The following is a 24,546-nucleotide window of genomic DNA, read 5'->3' on the forward strand; positions in this document are numbered from 1 at the left end:
CTAAGGAGTGCACGTGTCACAACTAAGGAGCCAGCGAGCTGCCAAAAAAAAAAAAAAAAAGAAAAGAAAAGCAAAGCCAGGCCCACTCACCCCCAAAATAATAACTCCTCTAGGACCCCACGTATATAAGACTACAGAGAATGCAAACTAGGCTAGAGGACAGTAGATCCCTTGCCAGCAATGGGGAAGGGAATGCATTTAAGGCTGTTGGAGATACGTTCACTGTCTCAACTGCAGGGATGGTTTCACAGGCATATATTTATGTCAAACTGAACAATTAAAATATGTGCAATTTATACCTCAATAAAACCTTTAAAAAAGACACCGCAGTCAAATATTTTTAAAACTCAATGTACTACCAGCCTTATAGTGTATTTCCCCCTAAGAAATTTCCATTTCTCTTCTCTGAACAGGGTATTTCTAAGTATCCTAAGTTGTACACATTAAGTAGGTTGAGGATGAATTGAATGATGAAAGTTAATGAAATCAGTTAACAGAATATAAGTTAAAGGTGGTTTTGAAGTCTAACCTTTACAGCCATCTCTCTGGTATCAAATTGATTGATTGATTGATTATAACTTGTCAGGTTGCATCAGAAAAGACTGTAAGGGCTTTTTTTTTTTTTTTTTGCAATTTTTAACCTTAAACAGGTGATAATTTTGCGTTAAAAACAGAGTTTTTAAAAATCTGCAACTTATGTCACAAACGGTTAATATGATAGTGCTTCTAAAATCAGAGGGAAGAGACCAACAAGTAAGTGAAAGTGGCACTTAAACATATGAAAAGATGCTCAACTTCACCCCCAAGAGAGATGCAAAAGGAAACCACACCACGATGCCATTTCTTGCTTGGCAGAATTGGCAAAATACCAAATATTTGACAACATCCTTGGTTTACAAGGCTGTGAGGAAACATCACCAGTGGAAATGCAAGATCCTACAACCCTGTGGGAGGGAGCTGGGCAACGTACAGCAAAAACAGATTACAGATGTCCACTTCTAGGCATCTACCCTAAAAGTAAACTGGCAAAACTATGAAAAGAGCCGTATAAATCTACTCATTACAGCGTTAATTTTAATGGTATCAGACGTCCAGTCATAGCCTGGCTGAATACACGACGGTACATTCACAAGAGAGGCGAATGCAGCTGCTAAAAGGAGAAAGGGACATCCCTAGACACTGCTGAGGAGAGAGTGTCAGGACACTGAAGGGAAAAACGCCAAAATGCAAGGCAATTGGGACAGAACTACTGTTCATTGAAGTTCACTCAGCTTTTTCAAAATGGAGGGAGAAACCATAGCATTGATAAATGGCTACCAATAGGGTGAGGGCAGTACGAGGTTGATGGGAACAGGGAAAGAAGCAAGACTTCTGACTGTGCTTTGTTTTATAAACTTGACTTTGGAACCATGTAAGTTTTACACAATCATAAAACAAAATTATATCAAAATTTGAAAAATGTAACTTTTTCAAGTTACATTTGCTTTTTCAAAGCAAAACCAAAATGAAACAAGTGAACTAGTATAGAGTTAGGGTCTTAACCCCACAGAAACAAAATTTTTCAATTTACTTTGAAGCAGAGTAATATCCCAAATGGGATATATCCTAACAACAAGAATAACTGCAAAAAAAATCTAGACTATTTTCAATAATCATACTGTTAATAATATTGACATTGTTATTCTGAAACCATTACATATAAATGATAAAGTAGATAAGTAATTGTGTTGAGATAATTAGGATCCAGGATTTTCAATACAGGAAAAACAGATACAAACGTAAAACCAGGCCTCTGGTGGGTGAATAGAGGCTGGGGCGGGGTCTTCCAATCTGCCTCCATCCTGGCCTGGGATTGAGTTGCGGGGTTCAGGGGGCAGGTGCCGGGTGCTTTCTGATCCTGGTCTCCGTGGCTTCATAGCAGACCCTGTCCTGCGATCAGGGCCCATGGGTAACCTGAGCCAAGATGGCAGTGAGTGCAGCCTGTATTAAAAAATAATAATAAAATAAATAAATAAAAGAAGTTAAAACCACCTAGCTCTAAATTTGAATTTGAAATATCACTGAATTCACGATTTTTTTTTTTTTTTACATTTAAAGTTATGTATTCTAGCTCTGTCCTCTGAAAAGACCTAGAAGTAATGTCCAGCCTGGTGGCAATGAGCATCCCTAGAGCCCCACCCACCCGACCCCCGTGGCCTCCAAACACCATTTCCCACTCAGGTGGATTAGGGCTCCTTGAAAAAAACACAGATTCCAGCCTGAGGATCCAGGGGTATGGGAGCTGAGCCTAGGGCATCTTGTCATATCAGAAATCTAGGGAGAAATCAGTGAGCAAGGGTCTGGTGTCAAAAAGACTCAGGGAGAACTTGAAGAGGTTCGCACTGACCAAAGATGGGAGGATATGAGTATTAATTTTCAAAACTGTAATGAATTAAAATACATTAAATATATTAAAATTTTTGCGTTCAAATAATATAGAAAAAGAAGTACCTACTTGGTCAGCTCTGGAGAATGCTAGAAAACCAAATCATTATTCTGAAAGTTAGTAAATAAAGGGAATAATTAAGCATTTAACTTGCCTTTTCTCTATGGACCATATTTCAAGGCAACCAAACACTTGATATGGGGAAGTTTGTCTTTACAGAACTGTTCCCACAAATGCAGAAGGGATACCAATAGCAGAATGTCACCGTCTTGCAAACTCCGAGCGAACTGCACCCAGACAATGACTGTCAGTGGAAATACAAGCGCCCACGTGTGAGTATTCTTGCCCCCACCAACCTGAATCCAATTAGTCTCTATAAGTTTGCAAGAACGTCTAAGGACAGAGGGCACAACGAGAATCCGAATGGCAAAATCCCAAGTGTGAGAAACTCCACAGAACACATGACCTGATTTTAATAGATTTCAAAGAGGATAAAAAGCAGTGGGAGGAGGCTATAGATTAAGAGACTCTACAGCCTGTCGACCAAGTGCATTGTGCATTTGTGTACCTGGTTTGGACCCTGATTCACACAAACCGGTTATCAAAAATGAAAATAACGTCTGAGACAAATGGGAGAATTTGGACACTGGATATTTGATAACAGGGGATAATGGTTGCTATTTGGGTATGATAATGGCTTCGTAATTACCTTTTGTAAGGGCCCTAATTTTTTAGAGACAGATATGGAAATGATGGGAAGGAGGTAACTGGGTAAAGAATAGGTGAGAAGAGATTGGCTGTGGGTCAACCACTTGTTCAATTGTGTAGTGGACATGTGGTTTCATTATACACTTTCCCTACCTTTGTGTGTCTCTGAAATGTTCCAGAATAAGAAGCTAAAAGGAAAAAAGAAAGAGTGAGGGGGAAAGTGGGTCCCTGCAGAGGGCCTCCTGTCCCCCTCGCCTGCTTCCCAGCTGCCTCACCAGCTGAAGTCATCTAATTTGCATGTTGATGGTGTTTCCCCACCGGAATGTGAGCTCCAGAAGGAAGGAGCTCTCTGCTTTGCCTGCTGCAGATAAAGGAAATTGGGAGACTGGAAGCCTCTGAGTAGCGAGTCACCTCCTCCTGGAGGTGACTGTGGACTGTGGAGGGCCCCGTCTCCTCACACCCTCCTGACATCCAGCAAAGGACCTGGATGAGACATACAGGGGTCGTTTCCCAAGCGCAGTCAGACCTGTGCGTCAGTTCCCAGGATTTGCTGGAGGAGAAGAAGTGTCCCTTTGTGACGTAAATCGATATGGCTGGGCTGGTGTGGTGGTGTCTGAGGGTGTTGACTTATCAGTGTCATTCATCCCTCCATTCACTCATTGCCAGGCCCTCTTCCAGGTACTTGGGACATGCCAGTTCACAAAATGAGTAGAGTGCCTGTAGCACTGACGTGCCAGAGGGGTGAGTGGGAAAGGGGCTCAAAAGAGATTTAATTTGCATTTCCCCGATTATGCATCATTTTTTTTTTGGCCACACTGCACAGCATGTGGGATCTTAATTCTCAACTTACTTTAACAAATAGGAGAGTATGTGTTCATGCACACATGTGCATGTGTTGTTTTTAAGTATATACTGTATAAGGGTTCACTCAGAGAGGCAGAGCCACTAGGAGACAGAAATTATATAAACAATAAAAAATTATATAAAAAATATGTATGTTACAGGGATTACACCTCACGCAATTGTGGGACGTAATCAAGCAATTCCTATCGGCTCTTGTATTTGCATCTGATGCTGGAGCAAGACAGGGTTGGAAAGGGAAGATGGATGTAAAGTGGGGAAACCAAGCACAAGCTGTGGTCATGAGCTGTGGTCATGAGCTGGAGCCTCTAAGGACAGACAGAAAAGCCTTTGTTTTCTTTGATGACGTGGGTGTCCTGCAGAAGGAAGGTGGAGCAGGTGTAGGCCTGTTGCTATCTTGTGCCACCCAGTGAGCCGGGGACATTGTGCGTGGCAGTGGCACCTGCGTGGACCTTTCATAGCTCACACCACCTCTGGACACCCTCTGTAATTCACATATTGATTGTGTACTGCCTGCTTTCCCCACTCACAGGCAAGGTCCACAAGAACAGGGACTTATTGGGAATGTTGCTTGTCTTATTCGTTCATGTAGCCCCAGCACTTAGAACAGTGCCTAGCATGCAACAGGCACTCAGTAAATACCATGCTTGTGAAACATAGAGACACAAGTGGCAGAGCTAGACACACACACAAACGCTAGTTGTTGAATTGCTAAAAAAAAATAATGTAGCAAAATATTAGCTGTTGAATCTAAGGGAAAGGTATGCAATGTATTCATTGTATTATTCTTTCAACCTTTATGAACATTTTTAAAATAAGTTGTGGAGGAGACAAAGAAAGCAGGGTGTGCTGAGAAGGTCCTCGAAGCATCAGCTGGGACCAAGATTGCTGGGATAGAGCTCACTCCCTGTTGTTAAAAGGTAAACTGAGGCATATTAAAATTTTTGAAGAGCTTATTTGAGCAAACATAGAACGGAATCGGGTAGCGCCAAACCAAAAGAGGTTAGGAGCCTCTGCCAACAGGAGCTAGGGAAGAGGGTTTTATAAAGAGGCAGAAGCAAAGCAAGGAAGTTGACGGGCCATAACTTAAGCAGTCACCTTATTTGGAAAGCCTTGCTGGGGGCTCCTTAAGTAGCTACCAAGGCAGCAGAGCCACTGCAACCTTACGGCCTCCTTGTTTAATTACGTTAACACTGGCAACTGGCCAAAACCACCTGCGACGGTCCAATAGTAGACCCAAATCGGACGACCTTGGTCCTGAGCTTCAGTCCCTTGGCAGAGGGGACTCTGCCCCACAGGGGTGTGCGTGCTAGACGAGTTCCCCGTGGGAAGCTGACCTCACTCTCCGCGTAGTGGGAACCCTGCCCCTGATGCCGGTGCCTGCTACCCAGAGAATTACTGCCACATCCTCCCCGACTTCCAGCCTGAGGCCTCTCCCCAGACCACTTCTCCTGCCCCGCAGTCGGGGCACCGGCTCAGCCTGGCCAGTCCTCCCAGCCTGCCGAGCTCTTCCCTAGCCTCAGCCAACGGGCCACTTGGAAGGACACCAGCCCGTCCTTGGGGGGGCCAGCGGGTGCAGTAGGAAGCAGCGATGACCACCTCTTCCTTCCGCCCGCGCTAGTCCTCCACGTCGGCCACAGCGTCGTCCTCAGACGCTCCAGCCCCGGACCGCGCGCCGCCCCCGAAGTGCGCAAAAACCAGCGCAGGGGGATGGGGAGGCGGTCGCCGCCACACACGACGACCACCGCCAGCCCGTGCCAGTCCCCGCCTCGGCGGGGTGACACCGGCTGCAGCAGGGCGGGGCCCGGCCGGGACGGCAGGCGGCCAGCAGGCCTGCCAGGGCCAGCAGTAAGGGGCCCACGCCGGAAGTGCGGCCTTGGGAGGCCCGGACGCGGCGTGGCCTCTCTAGGCGCGGTGGAGCCCGCGTCTCTCGGTGGCTCCGGAGCGCGAGTCTCAGGCGTCAGTCAGGAGAAAGGCGCCGGGCAGGGAAGGCGGGGCCCGCGGCGGACTGGGAAGTGTCGCGCTCTAGGAGTGGTTGCCTGGGAGGCGTGGGCGGGGAGCCCTGGGAGGCGGGGCGCTCCGGGATTGGCGGGTGCGCAGACGGGGCGGGGTGTCCCCTTTGTCTGAGTGAGGTGCGGGCGGCCGCTTCTGCGCGTGAGGCTGCGACAGGGACGGTGAGTCGGGGCGCGGGCAGCACAGGGAACCTCTGCTCGCGCGGCGGGGGGCCGGGACCCTCCTCGCGGCCGGGCGCTTCCCACAAGCGCCCGCTGCCCTCTCCAGGCGCACTCCGAGCCCCGCCCCACTCTCGCCTCCGCCGGGCCCTCCCTCCCCGCTCCCGCGAAAGGCGAGCCCTGCCCAGCGGGTGGTCCTCGACCCCGCGAGCTCCAGCCTCTCGCGGCGCCCGGGGGAGGGCCGGGGTCGCGGGACCGCTGTCCGCGGGGGTCGCTCTCAGCGTCCCGGCGGCCTTGGCGTCTCTCTGGGAAAAGTGCTTCCTCCCGAGTTCCCCTCCCGCCTCCATTTTCCATCGAGGCTCGTTTCCCGGTTACTTTGTAAAAGCCCTTTTTCGTGGGCGCGACCAGCCTTTCCCAGAGTCCGCGGGTGTCTGCCTGCTGGAAGCTTGCCGGGGCGCTTCAGCGGGAGACGGCGTGCCGCCTTTTCAGCCGAGCCCTCGGTGTGCGCTGCCCTTGGCGTTTCCTTTCTCATCAGCTCGGTTCTTTAACCTACGTGTCTTCTCAAATTGTCATTTGACTCCGGTTGTGGTGTTTTGTTCCGTTTTGAGATGGAAGATTTCGAGTGTTTAATGGTCAGACACTTGCCCTCGAGGCTTTTGGCTTTGTGCTGTGTTTTAAAGGGCTCTCCCTATTCCACGATTAGTTTTTAAATAAATTCTTGTTTTTCTCTGGTACTTGTGAAATGTTGGCTCCATCTGGAATCATCTTGGTGTGGGGCAAGTTGGGAATCCAGCTTATTTCTGACACAACCTACTGAATAATTCATTTCTCCATTGATTTGGAAAATCACCTTTGTCACGCGTTAAGTTCTCCCAAGTCTTGGGCCCATTTCTAGGATTCGTGGTGCTTTGATGTGCAAAGGTTTTGATTTTCATGCGGCAGATCTGTGGATCTCTGCCCCCCAGACTTTATTCAGGTTCTTTTTATGATGTAATTTAAAAATTTATCTCTTATTCATTCATTAGCCGAATGCTTTCAGTATACGAAATGATCTCATTTTTTTCCTGTCTTTTGTTTTTTGTTTTTTTGTCGTATTTTTTTAATCTCTGCTTTTGCTTAGCTTTCTGGGAGATAAGTTGAGCCTTGTGCAAAGATCTAAGTTTAGACCCCTTGTCCAAGTGCCGGTTACTGGACCATCTTCCCCGGGATCCGTTTGTTTATAGACGTGGCCCTGCTCTGCCCCTTCTAGTCCAGGCCCGCTTGGCTCTCGGCACCACGGCTTTGTGGATACAGTGGGCAGAATTAGCATCACATTTCTAAGGTTTATTTTAACCTTGTTTCTTGTTGCCATCTGTGAGTAGAACCTTTTTCGCTGTGTATTTCCCGACTCCGTGTTGCTGGTGTGTAGGAAAGCTATCCGCGTGGATGCATGTTTGTGATCGTTTACTTCCGAAGGTTGCAGGGTTGCGCTTTGGGCTTAACGGGTGGCTCAGAAGTGCCTCTTTGGAAGGTGATTCCACCCTGGAGGGTGGGGCTCCGTGGAGATAAAGAAGGAGGGGGCAGGCCTTCCAGCAGGAAAACCTGGGGGTGAGGACGGTGAGGATGAGGGGGGCGACTCTGGGACTGGGAGTGTGCCTGTCATGCCTGTCACTGTGGGCGGGGTCTTTGGAAGGAAGGCTCTTTTACATCAAGATCATCAGCAGTTCCAGCAAGAGCGATAAGTTACTAAAGCTTAGCTTACAAAACAAAATAATAACAAACGTTAAGTCCTAAGCTCTTTGCGTCTCTGCAGTCCCGTTTTTACTTCCTGTCCCTTAGTCACCGCCCGAGCCAGACCTCACTCGGAGGTCTCACTGCAGTGTGGCCACTGCTGCAGGGAATGTTGGCCTGTTCTGGTTTGTTTGGGTTATTCCTTGGCGGGAGTTCCAAAAAACGAAATTCCTGCATCTGAAGAATGACGGTGACCCGAGGGTGGGTGGGTGGGTCACTGTTGCGGGCACCCCCGGGGCGGGTACTTTTTGTACTTGCCGCTGTGTTGGGGGCGGCGTTGCCTCCTTAGGCAGCTCCTCAGAGCCAGTTCTGACCCTTGGTGGTGGTGATTCCGGCTCTGGGGACCATCTAAACAGGACTTGTCCTGCCCACCTGTTCGCCCTTCCTGATGCCTGGAGCTCTGGGCATCGCGGCGGGGGTGGCCTGGTAAAAGCCAGGTTCAGTGCCCAGGTGGCTGTGTCCTGCCTGTGGTGTCTGTTAGCAGCCTGCAGTGCTTTTTGCACGTCTTTGCATCTGGCACAGACTTGTTCCAGGAGACCCAGACCTTATCTACCAAAGGGCAAAAAAAATGAAAAACTAGTTAGTAGCACTTTTTAAATTTGTTTTCTTTATTTTTTATCAGGATGTAAGTGTCTTATTCCATTTGTGCTGCTACAACAAAGCACCACACACAGGGCAGCCTATAAAAACAACAGACATTGATTTCTCACAGTGAGGAGGCCGGATGTCCGAGGTCAGGGGGCCAGCAGGGGCGGGTGAGGCCCTCTTCCTGGCTGCAGACTTCCTGTGTCCTCCCGTGGAGGAAGGGGCAAGGGAGCTCTGTGGGGTCTCTTATCAGGGGGACTCCACTTCGTGACCGAAGCACTCCCAAAGGCCCCACCTCATAACACCCTCACATTGGGCATTAGGATTTCAACACAGACATATACATTTGGGGGACACGGACATTCAGACCAGAGCAACAAGCATACTTCAGGATACTTCACACTTTTTCCCTTTGGCAGTTTGCAGAGGTCATCCTAGGCAGAGGCCTTTTGCTTTTGTGCTTCTCTGGGACTCACCGCAGGTGGGAATCTTGTCGCCTTCTCCCTCTCCGCCCCTCTGTGCCTCAGGCCCGCTGGGTTTGAGTTAATCCCATCGGCGACGTGAGGCTTAGTCAAGTGCTCTCACCTGAGAGGAGGTGTGTCATCTCTCTGTCTTACTGGTGTGGACAAGGGCTCACACCCCCTCGTGGCCCTGAGGTCATTGTTTGTGAAACAGGAGCATCGTGGACACACTCCACATCCCCTGCTTTTGCCGACCCGACCCGTCTGTCCACCGGGTGCAGTCTGAGTCGTGGTCTTAGCAGGTGCCGGACTGGTGTGTGGAAGGACTGTGGCTTTGGCAGCGGCACCATCCTGAAGCCTCTGCTTCTGAAGCCACACGACTCACGTGGGATTCGAGCTCAGGGGATGAGCCTCGAGCTCACTGTTTTAATTGAAACCACACACCTAGGCTCAGGACTTAATGAAGCTCAGGCTGTGTATGTCGGCGGTCCCTAACCTTTTTGGCACCAGGAGCCGGTTTCGTGGGAGACAGTTTTTCCACGGACAGGGTGGGGGGGGTGGTTCAGGCGGTAACGCCAGCGATGGGGAGAGGCAGGTGATGCTGTGCGACCCGGTCCGGTACCCGTCTGCGGCCTGGGGGTTGGGGACTCCTGCTCTATGTCTCAGCGCAGAAGGAATTCATAGTAAGAGGCAAAGTGATGGGTGAGAAGTGGAATTATTTAGAGAGGTACGCATTCCTCAGAATGTGGTCCGTCTCAAAAGGAGAGAGCGGCCCTGGAATACGGGGTGGTTACTTTTTATGGGCCGGCTAGTTTCATAGGCTAACTAGTAGGAGGGTTGTTCCAGCTTTTTCAGGGGAAGGGCAGGGGTCTCGGAACTGTGGGGCCCGTGGGTGTGTCATTTAGCTGATGTACTACAGTGAGCATATAATGAGGCTCTGGGGGGCGAGTCTTCCGCCGTCTTGGGCGTGGTTGGTTCTAACCAGTTTTTGTCATATCTGACATCTGTGTGTTCTTTAAGGATTGTGCTCTGCCCCCTCCCCTCCTGGTCTCTCGTCCCTCCCAGGAGGGTGTGCACTGCCTACGGCTGTGTCTGCTGCATCTGAATATACCAGGTGGCTTTCCCGCCTGAGAAAGAGCCTATCAGAAACTCCGCTTCCCCACTGCTGCCGGCAGCAGCTGTTCACGTTGCACTTGCTGCTGTTCTGAAGCGGGGAGTGTGGTCTCGTTGCTCCTGTAATTTCATACACTTACTCAGCAAACATTGAGCCACTGGCTGCTCTGCTGGGGCAGGAAGGGGGGTGTGAGAGCGACGAGGCAGAGGACCTCGGTGAGAGGAGGGGCCTCGGCGACAGGGTGACATGGCCAAGCACCAGCCGAGGGGCAGGAGCCACCCCAGCCAAGGGGCGGCCCGGGCAGGGTTGAGCACCCCAGGAACGGTGTAGGGGCGGGCTGGGGGTGGCCTTGGAGCCGAGAACAGTCACTGTGTTCCCATGGGGGGGGCAGGACAGGACGGTGCTGCCGCGGCCCAGGTTCTGGATCTGTGCGGCGGGAAGCAGCTCAGGTCACAGGCACGGGCTCGGGCAGGAGCTGGCCTGGCCCAAGGCCTCGTGGCCGGCCACCAGCACCCACTGGGGAGGCTGTGAATGGGGCGCCTGTGGCCGGGTATGGCCAGCCCGTAGTGCAAATGACTGTCCACCTCTGCTGGGTTCCCAGAGGACCAGAGCTGTGCCGCTAACAAAGGTCGGTATCCGTTTTCGGGTGAATTCTGGGGTACTTTTATTCACTCCTTGCATTCTAATCGAAGACTCCGGTTGAAATTCTAATCAGAGTCGTGTTGCCTTTACACGCACAGACACGCACGCACACACGTTTTGGGGGAGTGGGCATTTCTGGTGGACGGAGGGGTGGGCGGTGAGGGCCAGCCTCTCTCCGCCAAGGCTTCTGCTCCCCAGAGGCAGCCACGGTCAGGAGTTCAGTGTGTATTTTCCTGAAAGTTGTGGTAAACGTACTCATCCAGTGGACGTTTCACAAAGAAAGTGAGGTGGGGGCTCCCTGACATGCTCCCCCAGAGGCCCACAGTGTGAGGTGAGGCGTCCTGCTTGGTGAGCTGCCTGCCTGAGGGGGCTGACCTCATTCTTGCGTCGTTTTTCCCCGAGCAATCTGCCTGCTGGGCTTCTGTGTCCCTGTTGCGGACCCGCCTCGGCCTCCAGGTGATGTCAGCCCCATCGCCCTGCCAGGGGAGCTCTTGGTCCCCACTTCTGTGTGGCAGTTGGGGGGTGACAGATAGCTTACTTGGCCTGGCATTTCCCCAGAACCTGCCCACCGTCGGGCCTCCCTGTCAGGTGCTCAAACCAAATCCCTGGGTCACTCTGGACTCCCACCAGAACCCAACCCCCGCTGGAGCTGCCACCGGGGCAGAACCAGGCGTGGCCAGGGCATCGGTGGGCCACAGGAGGGCCTGGCATGGGGTCCCCACAGGAGTGCGGCCCTGGCAGGACTGTGCACGCCCAGCCTCTCTGGAGGCAGCCAGGCCCGGTGCCTCCCTGGATGACAGCTTGGCTCCTGTGAGGACGCGCTCACCCGGGCCTGTGCGTGCACTGCAGGCCGTGCCAGGTGAGCTGGGCAGACGGCCCACTGCCCTAGGGGTGCACGGCGTCCCCAGGTGTCTCAGGTGGGACCTTCCTGGGCCCGAGAGCTCGGGGTCCATCTGTGCAGCTCTGGGACTGGAGTCAGAGTTCACGGGGGGCCCAGCTGGGCCCGTCATGTGCTCCCTGCTCTTCCTCAGTCCCACAGGCTCCTCCGATTTCCATCTTCCTCAGATACCCCAGGGATCAGGTGATGGCAGCGGCCAGGCTCCTGCCGCCACCGGCGGTGCCCCAGGTGAGTTACCCCGAGGCCCGCGCAGCGCCACGCCGGGGGCTCCTGGTGGCAGCCTAAGCATCACTGCATCCTGGATGCTGCAGCCCCTTCCTATCACTGCCCCACATCCCTGAGCCTATCCCCACACCCCCATGCTGCTTGCACCCACCTCATCTCGGATGGAGACACTCAGTCGACCTGCAGCAGCCCCTGTCATTCCAGGCCAAGGTGACCTTCGAGGACGTGGCCGTGCTCCTCTCCCAGGAGGAGTGGGACCGCCTGGGCCCTGCTCAGCGGGGCCTCTACCGACATGTGATGATGGAAACCTACGGGAACGTGGTCTCCGTGGGTAAGGCCCCTCTGCAGACCTCGTCTGTCTGTGTGCTCTGCCCAGGGCGGGGTTAGGGTGCTCACAGATGCTGTGTAGACAAAAGGCCTTCCCTCCCCATGAGCAGGAATTCCAGGATCCAAGCCCGAGGTGATCTCGCAGCTGGAGCGAGGAGAGGAGCCGTGGGTCCTGGACAAACAGGGAAATGAGGGGCGCTGGGGCCTGGGCACTGGCCGCTCAGGTGAGTGGGGAGCCGCCTTCCTGCACCAAGGGCTGAGCACCTGCGAGTGCTGATGGGAGGTGGCCGGAGTGGCTTCCTCCTGGGGTCTGATTTGGCAGAGGGACCCTGCGGGCAGGTGGGGCCAGGCAGGGAGTGAGCACAGAGGCGAGTGCAGCCTGGTGGTGGGTTGGGCCCAGGCAGAGCAGGGAGAGCACCCATGGTGACCGGGCGCCTGCCGGTCCCCGTTCTGATGGGACATCCAGAGTTTGAGGGATACCTGGTTGGTTGAGGGAAGAAGGAAGCACCCTCAGTGTAGAAGGGAAGTTTCTTAACCTGGTAGGTAGTGGGGCCGGGGCTATTTGAGATGCGGAGCCTACCAGCCACGGCCACGTGGCGCCAGAATAAGGCAGGACAGACGGGACACAGCAACAAGGTTGGAGCTACAGAACTGGAAAGAAGTCGTTGAAGATCATATGATTTTCTCTTGTAAGATTGACTAGAATTCACAAGAGAGTTTGCTAGGTACAGAATCAGTTTTATTTCTATTTATCAACACCAAAGGTATGATTTTTTTTCTAGTTTTATTGAGATATAATTGACATGACATTACAAGTTTAAGGTGTAGAGCATAATGATTTGACTTAAATATATTGTGAAGTAATAACCACCATGAGTTTAGGTAACATCCACCATCTCATATAGGTACAACAGCAAAAGAGAAAAAAACTTTTTTAAAAATGTGATTTTCTTAAAGATAACATTTACAGCAGCATCAGAGAGGTGATGTGTCCAGTAGTTAATCTAACAGACGAAGTACCAGACTTTATGGAGGAAAGTGTAGAAGGGAGGGTGCTGGCAGATGCGTCCAGTCCTGAGGGCAGTGGCCAGCAGTTGCTTTAGGGCGGGGTGGGGGTGGGCGACATCCAGTGAAGGACAAGGACAGGAGTCTCAGGGAACCTCAGCCAGCCTGCCCTGCAGGACGTGGCCCCTCTGGCTGTGAGGACAGCACGGCACCAATCCCATGGCTGCTCCACTCCAGGTCTCTAGGTACTGTGTGGAGGGACGCCAGGTGTTACAGACAGCCCGCCTCTTACTGACCCGCAGAATCAGGTATCCTCAGAGGAGCAGTGACTTCACTGGACCCGGAGGAATGCGATTTTCCAGGGAATGTAGAAAAGGCACAGCATCATGTTGAGCAAATCTTTGACTGCAGCTGCAGGGGGCAAGAAAACAGCTGCCCCCAACCAGACCTGGGTCCCTGGTGGACCAGCTGTGCTTTCACCTGATGGAGGTCTTAAGACGAGTGCCCTTCAGATCTGATGCCAAAGAGACCGCCGTTCTCCAAGAGCACGGTGGGTTGGAGAGAGAAGCTTTCGCACAGAAGCACCTGCTCACTCTGCCCCCCACCCGCAGGCCCCAGAGGACGGGGTCTGAGAAATGAGGGGTGTGCACAGAGCAGGAGCTGCCTGCTGCAGCCCGGGCCGCCACCATGTGCCTCAGCCTCGCCCGGCGGCTCCTCAAAGGGAGAAGCGTGTGCGCCTGCCTGGCCCTGCTGTCTTAACCCAATGAATTGCACTTTCGTCTTATAACAGCAAATGAGAGGATTTTCCACTCTTGGGAGAGGCATTGGTTTTGTTGTCCCTTCAACTCTCTGTTCCTTTTGCAGACAACTTCACGTATGACCACATGACAGCTTGTGTGCAACAAGACAGCACGTCCTGTCCCTGGGGTGAGTGTGTGTCTCATCTTCTTTTCGATCCAGTACAAAATCCCTGGCGTGTCTGGCTCGTGGTTCACAAGAACACGAGGAGGTTCCCAGGCTGCTGTGATGCAGCGTGTGTTCTCATTACACAGCACACACAGTCTACAGAATGCCGGGGGGGGGTTAAATTAAAAAATTGGTTCCGGCGGCCTTGCTTTTCCCCCTTACTTGTCTTGTTGCTGCTGTACGCTTGAGACAGCGATGAAGCTGCCATCCTGAGAGTGTGGGGCAAGAGGCAGCCCATCCCCGCATTCACGGCAGCCTGGGTCTGTTGCGCACTGTGTTTGTGCCATGGATGATGGAGGGAGTTACCTCCTGAAATGTTCAATTATTCTTCACCATTAAAGTCGTCTTTCTTGTCTTGTTACTCTGGCATCAGGCCAGAGGCCACCCATTCAGGAAGCTTCAAGCATTAGAAATGATACTTTTCCATGCAAATGAGTAATTATTTCTTTGACCTACCAGCTTTACTCTGTGATGATGAGGCTCATAAGTGAAAAAAAAAGAACTAAAACTTGTTTTCCGCTTAAAAAAAAACATAGTATAAGTTTTTAAGAACATGTAAAAATCTTATTAAACAGATGACAGTGAATTCAGATATTTAAATGAAGAACCTATCGAATACCGTTACCATTTATGAGGACAGTGCACACTTAATAAATAAATTGCTCTGAAGAGAATAAAATACGAAGAAACACCCAATAAGAAAAATGGGCACAAAACTTGAACAGGTTCTAATAGAAGAGAACCAACGGAGAGGCCAGATGGGAGGGTGGCAGCCGCCTGCAAGCCAACAGAAGAGGCCTCAGAATGAAATCTACCTTGCTGGCACCTTGATCTTGGGCTTCCCAGCCTCCTGTTGTTTGAGCCCCCCAGTCTATGATATTTTGTGAGGACACCAAGCCAACTAAGATAGCCCCAGGATCCCTGCCCTCTGATCCCTGCTATACATGCCCTGCATAATCCGCAGGACTGTGGTTGTGTGTTTTATGATTAGGTTATGTGAAATGGCACTGTTGCCTTTAAGGAACAGAGAATGCTCTAAATCTGGGTCTGGAGGTCAGAGACAAGTCAAATTCAAAGCAGGAGGAGGGAATTCCCTGGCAGTCCAGTGGTTAGGACTCAGCACTTTCACTGCCTTGGCCCAGGTTCAGTCCCTGGTCAGGGAACTAAGATCTCACAAGCTGCTCTGTGTGGCCAAAAATAAATTTATTAATTAAAAAAAATTTTTTTAAAGCAGATGGATTTGATGCATCCTTGCTGCCTTAAAGATGCAGGTAGGAGCAGAGAGTGACCCCCAGGCAGCATCCAGCAGGGAAATGGTCGCCTCAGCCCTGCAGCTCCAAGGAGCTAAATGCTGCCAACAATAAAAAAGAGCTGAGCCTTCACACAGGATTTCAGACTGGCTGACACTTTAGCTCAGCCTTGTGATACCCTGAGCAGAGAACCCATCCCCGCCATACAGAATCGTGGCCTACAGAACTGTAAGCTAATAAATACAGTTCCCAGTGCTCACACAAGGCTGGGAACACTGTCTCTTCCCACCAGCAAGAGTGGAAAACCTTGTAACTCACAAGGCATCATCAGGTAGAGTACTGAGTAGGGTCTTGCCTCACTAATTGGGGGGAAATAACCTTAAACACTGCCCTGGTCAGACTGAACAGAGTTGAAAGGCAAGAACCATACAGTTTCCAAGTAACTTAGCCACATATTAGAACAAAGCTCAATAATGTTTATAAAAATTCAGAAGTATCCAGCACCAAGCAAGGGGAAATCCATGATGTCCAGCATCTAACCAGAGATAACAAGAAGCAAGAAAATACAGCCATGATTAGAAGAAGAACCAGTCAAGTGAAACTGACCAGAAATGACAGGGATGATAGAATTGGGAGACAAGGATATTAAAACAATAAATTCCATATGTTCAGGGAGCTACAGGAAATAGTGTATTAGGTAGAGGCATGGAAGATTATTTTTTTAAACCCAAATCTAATTTCTAAAGATGAAAACAACGATGAGATGAAAAATTCACTGAGTAAAATTAGTGGCAGATTAAACATTGCAGAAGAAAGGATTAGTGAACTTGAAAACAAAGGCATGGAAACTTTTGAAAAGGAAACAGGACAAAGGCTAAAAAAGATTGAAGAATATCGGTGAGCTGTGGGAGAACCTGAAATAGCCTGATATATATCATTGATGGGAACAAAGCAGGAAAAATATTTGAAGAAGTGACAGTTGAAGTTTTTCCAAATTTGATGAAAATTATAAACTCAGAAATCTAAGAAGCTCAAGGGACCCTATGCATAATAAACATGAATAAAATTACACTAAACCACATCATGATTAAATGTTGACAACTGGTGACAGAGAACATTTTAAAGGCAGCCAGAGAAAAAGACACATCGCATAGAGAGAAGCAGGGGCCAAAGGCAGACTGACTGACAGACTGTACTTCCTTCCTTCCTTCCTTCCTTCCTTCCTCCCTCCCTCCCTCCCTCCCTCCCTCCCTCCCTCCCCTCCCTTCCCTCTCTTCCCTTTCTTTCAATATTTATTTATTTATTTGCACCAGGTCTTAGTTGTGGCTTGCCAGCTCCTTGGTTGCGGCTTGCCAGCTCCTTAGTTGCAGCACATGGGCTCCTTAGTTGTGGCATGCGTGTGGGATCTAGTTCCCTGATCAGGGATTGAACCCAGGCCCCCTGCATTGGGAGCGTGGAGTCTTACCAACTGTGCAGGCGGCCACTTTCTTGCTGTGTGTTCACTTGACTCTCTGTGCCTGAGGAGACATAAGGACACTGTTCTCATCACTGTGGCCTGCCCTGATGACCTCAACTAGCCCTAAGCACTTCCCAAAGGCCCCACCTCCAAATACCATCACACTGGGGGTTAGGGCTTCAGAATACGAATTTGGGAGGACACAAATTTTCAGTCCTTAACAACTTCCCTGTTCCTTCTTCCCCAATTTTATGATACTGTCCTAAGTTTTATATATGTTGTAAAACCACAATACGTAACTACTGTTTTTGCTTTAGACAGTTGCCTTTTAGAGTGACTTAGCAAACTTTTTCGTAGTCTTTTATATTTACCTTCATTTTAACCATTTCCAAAAACCGTCATTTCTTTGTGCGATTCCAAGTTTCTGTCAGGTATATTTTTTCCCCATGAAGAACTTCCTTTAACATTAATGTGGATTTCATGGTTGGAAACTCTGTCCATTGGTTTCTTTCTTTTCAAAAAATTATCTTTTTTTTTTGAAAGGTATTTTTTGCTGGGCACAGAGTTGTAAATTCACAAGTGTTTTCCTCTCAGCACTCGAAGGATGTCCGTGCATTGTCTTCTGACGTGAAGGTTTCTGATGACGAGTCTGCTGTATTTCTTACTTTCGTTCCTCTGTGTTCTCTGTGGGTTTTTTTCCCTGTAGCTGCGTCTAAGATTTTTCTCCTTCTCTTTGGTTTTTAGGAGTTTGAATAGGAAACATGTTTATGTTTCTTTGATCTTGGATCTGTGTTTTGATATCATCCGTTATTGTTGGAAAAATCCCAGCCATTATCTTTTCAGATGTTTTACTTCCTTGTCCTCTGTCTTCTCCTGGGATTCTAACAACGTGCAAGTTGGGCTGTTCAGTATTGACCCACAGCTCTGTTTAGTGTTGTTTTTATTGTTTACTGTTCATTTTTCTCTTTGTGTTTCAGTTTGAATAATTTCTGTTGACCTATTTATAAGCTCCCTGGTCGTTTCCTCAGCTGAGTTGAGTCTAATGAGGAGCACATCAAAGGCATCCTTTACCTCTGTCGCTGTGTCTTGTGTCTGATCATGCAGGTCGTTCCAACACACGGGTCACCTCTGAGCCTGGCGTATTGCCGCTTAGTGTCTTGATTGTGTGTGTGTGTGTGTGCACGCATGTGCGTGCGCTCACACAACCTTTTCTTTTTTGGTATCTCTTACTTTTTTATTGAATGTCAGCCATCACTCATGGGACAGCGAAAGAGGCAAACTGTCTGTCTGGAAGCACAGCCTCTCCTGCTCAACTTAGTGTGAAAGGCAGTCAGTTCAGTCAGGAGCTGGGCTGGGTTCTTTTGTGCCCATAGTTGCCTTCAGGGCGCCACCAGATGCAGATTCCACAGGCACTTCCTCATGCAGGGCGGGGACGCTCAGTCTCCCGTGTGTCTCTGTACCTCAGAGGCTTCCTCCACCCGCAGTAGCCTGCTGTGGCTTGTTGCTCAGCACTTGTTAGACTTGGGGAAGCAGGGATGGAGCCACCCCTGCTGTCCTGGTCGGTCCTTGGGCTCAGCCCTCCCCCAGCTGAAGGAGGTTCTAACTGTCTGGGCCCAGGGTCGTTTCCTGCCCCTTGCCCACCCCCACCCCCCAAGCACAGGGTAGTCTTCCCTTCCCCCAGCCCTGATTTTCATCTGTCCCCAGAGTGTCAAGTTTGCTTACCCTCCCCCCGTGACTCACAACTTTTGTTCTGTAGAGAAGGCTCCCCCCTCTTTCAGACCTGAACCCCCAAGGGAGGCTCCCTGTGCTACTACCCCCAGGGGCGGTCCATGGAGCTGCGCCCTCGTGTCCATGCTCCCAGGGGCTCTTTGTCAATCTGTTGAAGTTTTAGCTGGAGTCTCCGAGCCTCTTGTGTGGTGGCCCTGCCTTCCATCTTCCTCTCACCCTCCCTTCAGCCGTGGGCCACCCCACACACCTGTCTCCAAGCACCTGTCTTTCCCTAGATTTCAGCTCAGTTGGTTATTATTGTGACATTAGTTCTGTGATGGATTCAGAAAAGTTAAGATTTTGTAGATTGTCTGGCTTTTTCTTGCTGTCGGGGTGGAAGAGATGCTCTTTCCAGGTTTCTAGCCCCTGGGGGAAAGCCGTTAACAAAATGATATAATAATACGTGTTGTCTTAAATAATATAATAGTGACATTAATGGTAGAAGAACATGGGAATCACAGCTGGATTGGTCAGTGCAGTCACGAGACTTTGCCAGATTGAGGTTGTGTTCTTCTGAGGGTCCCGGGGAGGGGCCCCCACTGTCTCTGATGAAGAGGCAGTGCTTGGAAGCAGAGGGCGGTGACTGTTTGGCAACAGGAACAAGGGCTTGGACACTGGGGTTGGAAGAGGAAGAGAAGAACAGAAGAGGGGCTTCCCTGGCGGTCCAGTGGTTAAGACTCCGCGCTTCCAATGCGGGGGGTGCAGGTTTGATCCCTGGCCAGGGAACTAAGATCCCACGTGGCACATGGTGCGGCCAGAAAACAAGGGAATCAGAAGAGAGGCGTGGGTCCTGAAGGCCCCCGGCTGCAGGGGGAGGAGCCAGGCTCCCTTCTGGACTTTGGATGTGGATGTGCTGGTGGCCCCTCCAGATGAAGCGGCCTGGCTGCAGGCAGACACCCACCTGAGCCCTGGAGAGCAGTGTGGGTGGGGAAGCCAGGATGTCCCCGTGTCGGGGGCAGCTGAAGCTCGGGGTGGGGCCCCAGCCTCTACACCACTGTGGGGGCCCCTCGCCCTCAGTGTGACTTCTTTAAGGAGCTTTGGGTAAGTCTCCCCAGCCCTGGTCCTGCCTCTTCTGAGATGACCCTCTGCTGAGGGTTTGCTGCAGTCGGGCTGCCACCATCCTTTTTTTTTTTTTTTTAATGTTTTTTGGGGTTTTTTAAAATAAATTTATTTTATTATTTTTTTTGTGTGTGTGTGGTATGCGGGCCTCTCACTGTTGTGGCCTCTCCCGTTGCAGAGCACAGGCTCCAGATGCACAGGCTCAGCGGCCATGGCTCACGGGCCCAGCCGCTCCGCAGCATGTGGGATCTTCCCGGACCGGGGCACGAACCCGTGTCCCCTGCATCGGCAGGCGGACTCCCAACCACTGCGCCACCAGGGAAGCCCATTTATGTTTACTTTTGACTGCGCTGGGTCTTCGTTGCTGCCCACGGGCTTTCTCTAGTTGGGGCAAGTCGGGGCTACTCTCCACTGCGGTGTGCAGGCTTCTCGTTGCAGTGGCTTCTCTTGTTGTGGAGCACAGGCTCTAGGCACGCAGGCTTCAGTAGTTGTGGCGCACGGGCTTAGTTGCTCCGCGGCATGTGGGATCTTCCCGGACCAGGGCTGGAACCCGTGTCCCCGGCATTGGCAGGCGGATTCTCAACCACTGTGCCACCAGGGAAGCCCCTGCCTCCATCCTTTTGCAAGAAGTATTAGCGTTTGGTATGTCTTAAGTCCCTCCAAGGTAACCATTTCCTGGATGTCACAAGACATCACAGGTCAAATCAAGCACATGTTGACCCCGTTGGCACAAATCTCTTTCCAAACACTTCAGTCAAAGACTACCTTAGAAGCTCCCTTGCTTGGTGGAGGGACTGCTTGGGTTCCGAGCCCATTATTTTCCAAGGGTCCTGGTTGGGGTTTGAGGGAGCCCTGTCTTCTCAAACCAAGTTCTGAGTGAATTAAAAAGTAAAACTTATATCTCAATAATGCTGTTACCACCAAAAAAGAAAAGAAAAGAAAAGCTGATGGGACTTGAAAATATTCTTACTACAGAAAAAGCAGTTTGGTGACAACATGCCTGGTTGCCATTCAGTATGCTTCCTAATCAGAAACTCCAGAAAGACCTTTAACCACCAGATTCAGGCAGGGAGGGGCTTCTGGGTCTTCACTGTGAAGCAGAATGCAGGTCCCCTGAGCTGAGAAGTCCCAGAGGAGGGGAGGGAGAGGCAGGCACCACGGGCACGCACATTGGTGCCATTCTAGCTCGTGATCTCCTGGTGTTTCTGGGATAGCATTTGTCAGTCTGCTTTCCCCAAGGGCTGCCGGCCCTGGCACCTGTCACAGGCCCCAGGAGTGTCCTGTGTGGCAAGGGAGTGAGAGTTCCCTCCTCGGATCTTCCTCGGCCCCCGGGGCTTCTCACGCTGGCATGTCCCTCAGCGACCGCCGTTTTTAACACTGTCCCCAGCGAGGCCTTTGGGAAGCTAGAGGCAGCAGCACAGTGGGTGCTGAGATGGCCACTGGGAGGATCGTGGGAGAACTGGCTCCGTCCGGTCCCCCATCTCGTGCCGTCACAGCCCTGCCTCGGGCCAGCTCCACCTGCTGAGTGTCCTTGATGGACATTGCTCTGAGCAGGCCGTCCTCCAGGACAGTCCTGTCTCCTGCTGATGTCAGTTCAGCGGCTCTGTCTCCGAGATTTAAAAAAATGTCCTTGGCACCCCCTGCTCCGCCCACTCAGCCTACAGAGCCCCTGACCTGACTGTAGAAACATCCCCTGGCGTTCTCTGCCACCCTCACTGACACCTGAAAGCCCTGTCTTGTCCCCCAGGAAGCAGTCTTCTGGACACGCACGCAGTGCTCACGCATCTCCCTAGCAGCCCCCTTCCCACCCACCACGGTCCTAGGTGTGGTCCTGCCTCGATTCCACCTCCAATGGCCTCTGGACACTCCAGGGAGGGCGGGGCTGGGGTGGCAGTGGGCTCTGACCTCGTGTGCCCCTCACAGGGGCCCTCGGACTGGAGCCGGCCTTCTCTCCAGCCACACGGTTGGCCTGGGCACCTTTTGTGCCACCTACTGGTGGCTTCTCAGCCACGGGCATTCAGGGGCCTCCCTGCTCCAGTGAAGCGCCTTCAGGGCGGCAATTGCTCTGCAGTTTCAAGTGCGTTTAACACACTCACTTTGGTTCTGTTTTTTCAGGCTGTGAAAACACGGAGCGGGACCAGAGCAGAGCCTTGAGTCTGAGGCCGCTCACTTCACAGGAAGCACCAACGGCTCTGAGGAAAACGCCAGCCGAGTGGAGTGACCAGGGAAGCTGCGAGCCCGAGGAGAGCTTCTGTCTGAGTCCCAGCCACGCCGGCCCCCCTGAAGGCCGGGCCTCGAGTCAGGGCATGCCTGTCGCTCAGCGACCAGCCGTTCCTGGCGGGGAGAGACCCTACCGGTGCGTGGAGTGCGGGAAGTGCTTTGGGCGGAGCTCCCACCTCCTCCAGCACCAGAGAACCCACACCGGGGAGAGGCCCTACGTGTGCGGCGTGTGCGGCAAGGCCTTCAGCCAGAGCTCGGTCCTCAGCAAGCACAGGAGGATCCACACGGGCGAGAAGCCCTACGCGTGTCACGAGTGTGGAAAGGCCTTTCGAGTGAGCTCAGATCTGGCTCAGCATCACAAGATCCACACGGGGGAGAAGCCACATGAGTGTCTCGAGTGTCGCAAGGCCTTCACACAGCTCTCCCACCTGCTCCAGCACCAGCGCATCCACACCGGGGAGAGGCCCTACGTGTGCGGCGTGTGCGGGAAGGCCTTCAACCACAGCACTGTGCTGCGCAGCCACCGGCGGGTGCACACCGGGGAGAAGCCGCACGCATGCGCGGAGTGCGGCCGCGCCTTCAGCGTGAAGAGGACGCTGCTCCAGCACCAGCGGGTCCACACCGGGGAGAAGCCCTACGCCTGCGGCGAGTGTGGCCGCGCCTTCAGCGACCGCTCCGTCCTCATCCAGCACCACAGCGTGCACACAGGCGAGAAGCCCTATGAGTGCAGCGAGTGCGGCAAGGCCTTCCGGCACCGCTCCACCCTCCTGAACCACGAACGCATCCACACCGAGGAGAAGCCCTATGGCTGCTACGCGTGCGGCAAGGCCTTCGTGCAGCACTCCCACCTGACCCAGCACCAGCGGGTCCACACCGGCGAAAAGCCCTACGTGTGCAGCGAGTGCGGCCACGCCTTCAGTGCCCGCAGGTCCCTGGTCCAGCACCAGCGGGTCCACACGGGTGAGAGGCCATTCCGCTGTGCACAGTGCGACAAGGCCTTCAGCCTGAAGGCCACGCTGATCGTGCACCTGAGGACCCACACAGGCGAGAGGCCCTATGAGTGTAGCCGCTGCGGCAAGGCCTTCAGCCAGTACTCGGTGCTCGTGCAGCACCAACGCATCCACACAGGCGAGAGGCCCTATGAGTGTGGGGAGTGCGGCCGCGCCTTTAACCAGCACGGCCACCTGATCCAGCACCAGAAGGTACACAGGAAGCTGTGACCTTGGCCGCACGCGAGCCTGCACTTGGGAACTTGGGCACCCGGCCCCAGGAAGCCTCCAGTCCAAGGGAGGTGCCCGTCAGCGTCACCAAGTATCACTGAGAAGGGAAGCACTGACATGTCTCTGGAAGAACTTCAGAGGATGCCTCATTTTTTTCTCTCAACTTCTTGAGGTTACACTGCAGAGTAATTACACAATTGTAGAGAATTTTGGTGAAGACAGTTACAATTCATTATTTAACGTTAGTTCATTAGAAGTGAGGAAGTAAAGGAAGTTACTGTCACAGTAAAACTTCCTCACACTCCAAATAGAGGGTTTTTTCTTAGAACATTATATGCCTTTTTCCTAAACTCAACAACTGTTCTGAGTATTGCACTTAAAATTAGAATGTTGGACGATATTTTCAGTATTCTGTTAAGCACTACAATACTGTGTGGATAAAATGACATAAAAAAGATTGTCACTAAGTGTCGTAATGTATTATGGCTGAAAATCCTGTGTGTGTGGAACCACTTGTTTTGTATGAAAACCGGGTGGCAGGGGGGTGGGGGGGCGGGACTCTAAAGATTAATTAGTGAGAAATTATGTAAATTTAGAAAACCCTTCATCTACTCCTTTAACTTTTCAAGATCAGAAGGGAGGTCCTAACTTACTTATTAGTGAAGATTCAACTCAAAAATGGATCTTTTCCTCAAAACCTGTGCACAGAAATCATGGGATGTCTTGGGCTTCTGGGCCCATGTAGGCTTAGGAGGCCTCTTCACACTCAGAGCCCAGACCTTACAGCTGCTACACCACGTGGGTGCCTCTTTATACACTATGGTGTTTCCCAAAAATAGTGTTGTTACTAAAAAGACAGTTCTTCGGCACATACTTTTTTTTTTTTTTTTTGCGGTATGCGGGCCTCTCACTGCTGCGGCCTCTCCTGCTGCGGAGCACAGGCTCCGGATGCACAGGCTCAGTGGCCATGGCTCACGGGCCCAGCCGCTCTGCGGCATGTGGGATCCTCCCGGACCGGGGCACGAACCCGTGTCCCCTGCATCGGCAGGCGGACTCTCAACCACTGCGCCACCAGGGAAGCCCCTGGCACATACTTTTAAAACAAAACTCTCAAATAGCTTTTTGTTTAATCTTTCTGATATTTCTTTTGCTATGACTGAGGGTTTTCTTTCATTTTTTACTCCTAGTTCCAAGAGAGTCTAGTATTCATTGTCGTATACTGTAATCTAGTTTATTCATAATTTTTAAAAGTTTTTTCTCTCTATTGAGAACATATCAGCTTCTCAGGAAAAATCAAGGACCAGAGTGTTGATCACTTTTTTTTTTTTTTTTGGCTGTGTTGTGTCTTCGTTGCTGCACGTGTGCTTTTCTCTAGTTCTGGTGTGCGGGCTTCTCATTGCAGAGCACAGGCACCAG

The 24,546-nt window shown here is 51.5% G+C and overlaps 1 protein-coding gene across 5 annotated transcripts; it reads left to right on the plus strand.

Moving 5' to 3' along the window:
* Nucleotides 1-5,827: 5,827 nt before the first annotated feature.
* ZNF250 (zinc finger protein 250) lies at nt 5,828-23,597 on the plus strand. Of its 5 annotated transcripts, none has more exons than XM_067712441.1 (7): nt 8,141-10,723; nt 11,368-11,596; nt 11,769-11,863; nt 12,065-12,191; nt 12,298-12,411; nt 14,057-14,119; nt 21,806-23,597. In XM_067712441.1, exons 3-7 carry the CDS (start codon nt 11,822-11,824, stop codon nt 23,128-23,130), a joined length of 1,671 nt encoding a protein of 556 aa, XP_067568542.1. In that variant the 5' UTR covers nt 8,141-10,723; nt 11,368-11,596; nt 11,769-11,821; the 3' UTR covers nt 23,131-23,597. The 5 variants fall into 5 exon arrangements, with proteins under 5 accessions (XP_067568541.1, XP_067568543.1, XP_067568542.1 ...); XM_067712443.1 differs by having other exon boundaries at nt 11,803-11,863; XM_067712440.1 differs by lacking the exons at nt 8,141-10,723; nt 11,368-11,596 and adding an exon at nt 5,828-6,168.
* The last annotated feature ends 949 nt before the right edge of the window (nt 23,598-24,546 follow it).

The sequence above is a fragment of the Pseudorca crassidens genome, chromosome 17, assembly GCF_039906515.1.
Source record: "Pseudorca crassidens isolate mPseCra1 chromosome 17, mPseCra1.hap1, whole genome shotgun sequence".
Taxonomy (NCBI): domain Eukaryota; kingdom Metazoa; phylum Chordata; class Mammalia; order Artiodactyla; family Delphinidae; genus Pseudorca; species Pseudorca crassidens.

Excerpts from the sequence above, each read along its gene's own strand:
- ZNF250 (XM_067712439.1), top strand. The coding sequence starts at position 11,197 with ATGTCAGCCCCATCGCCCTGCCAGGGGAGCTCTTGGTCCCCACTTCTG. Across the intron at positions 11,864-12,064 it reads CGCCACCGGCGGTGCCCCAG|GCCAAGGTGACCTTCGAGGA; the intron begins GTGAGTTACCCC and ends CTGTCATTCCAG. Across the intron at positions 12,192-12,297 it reads CGGGAACGTGGTCTCCGTGG|GAATTCCAGGATCCAAGCCC; the intron begins GTAAGGCCCCTC and ends CCCCATGAGCAG.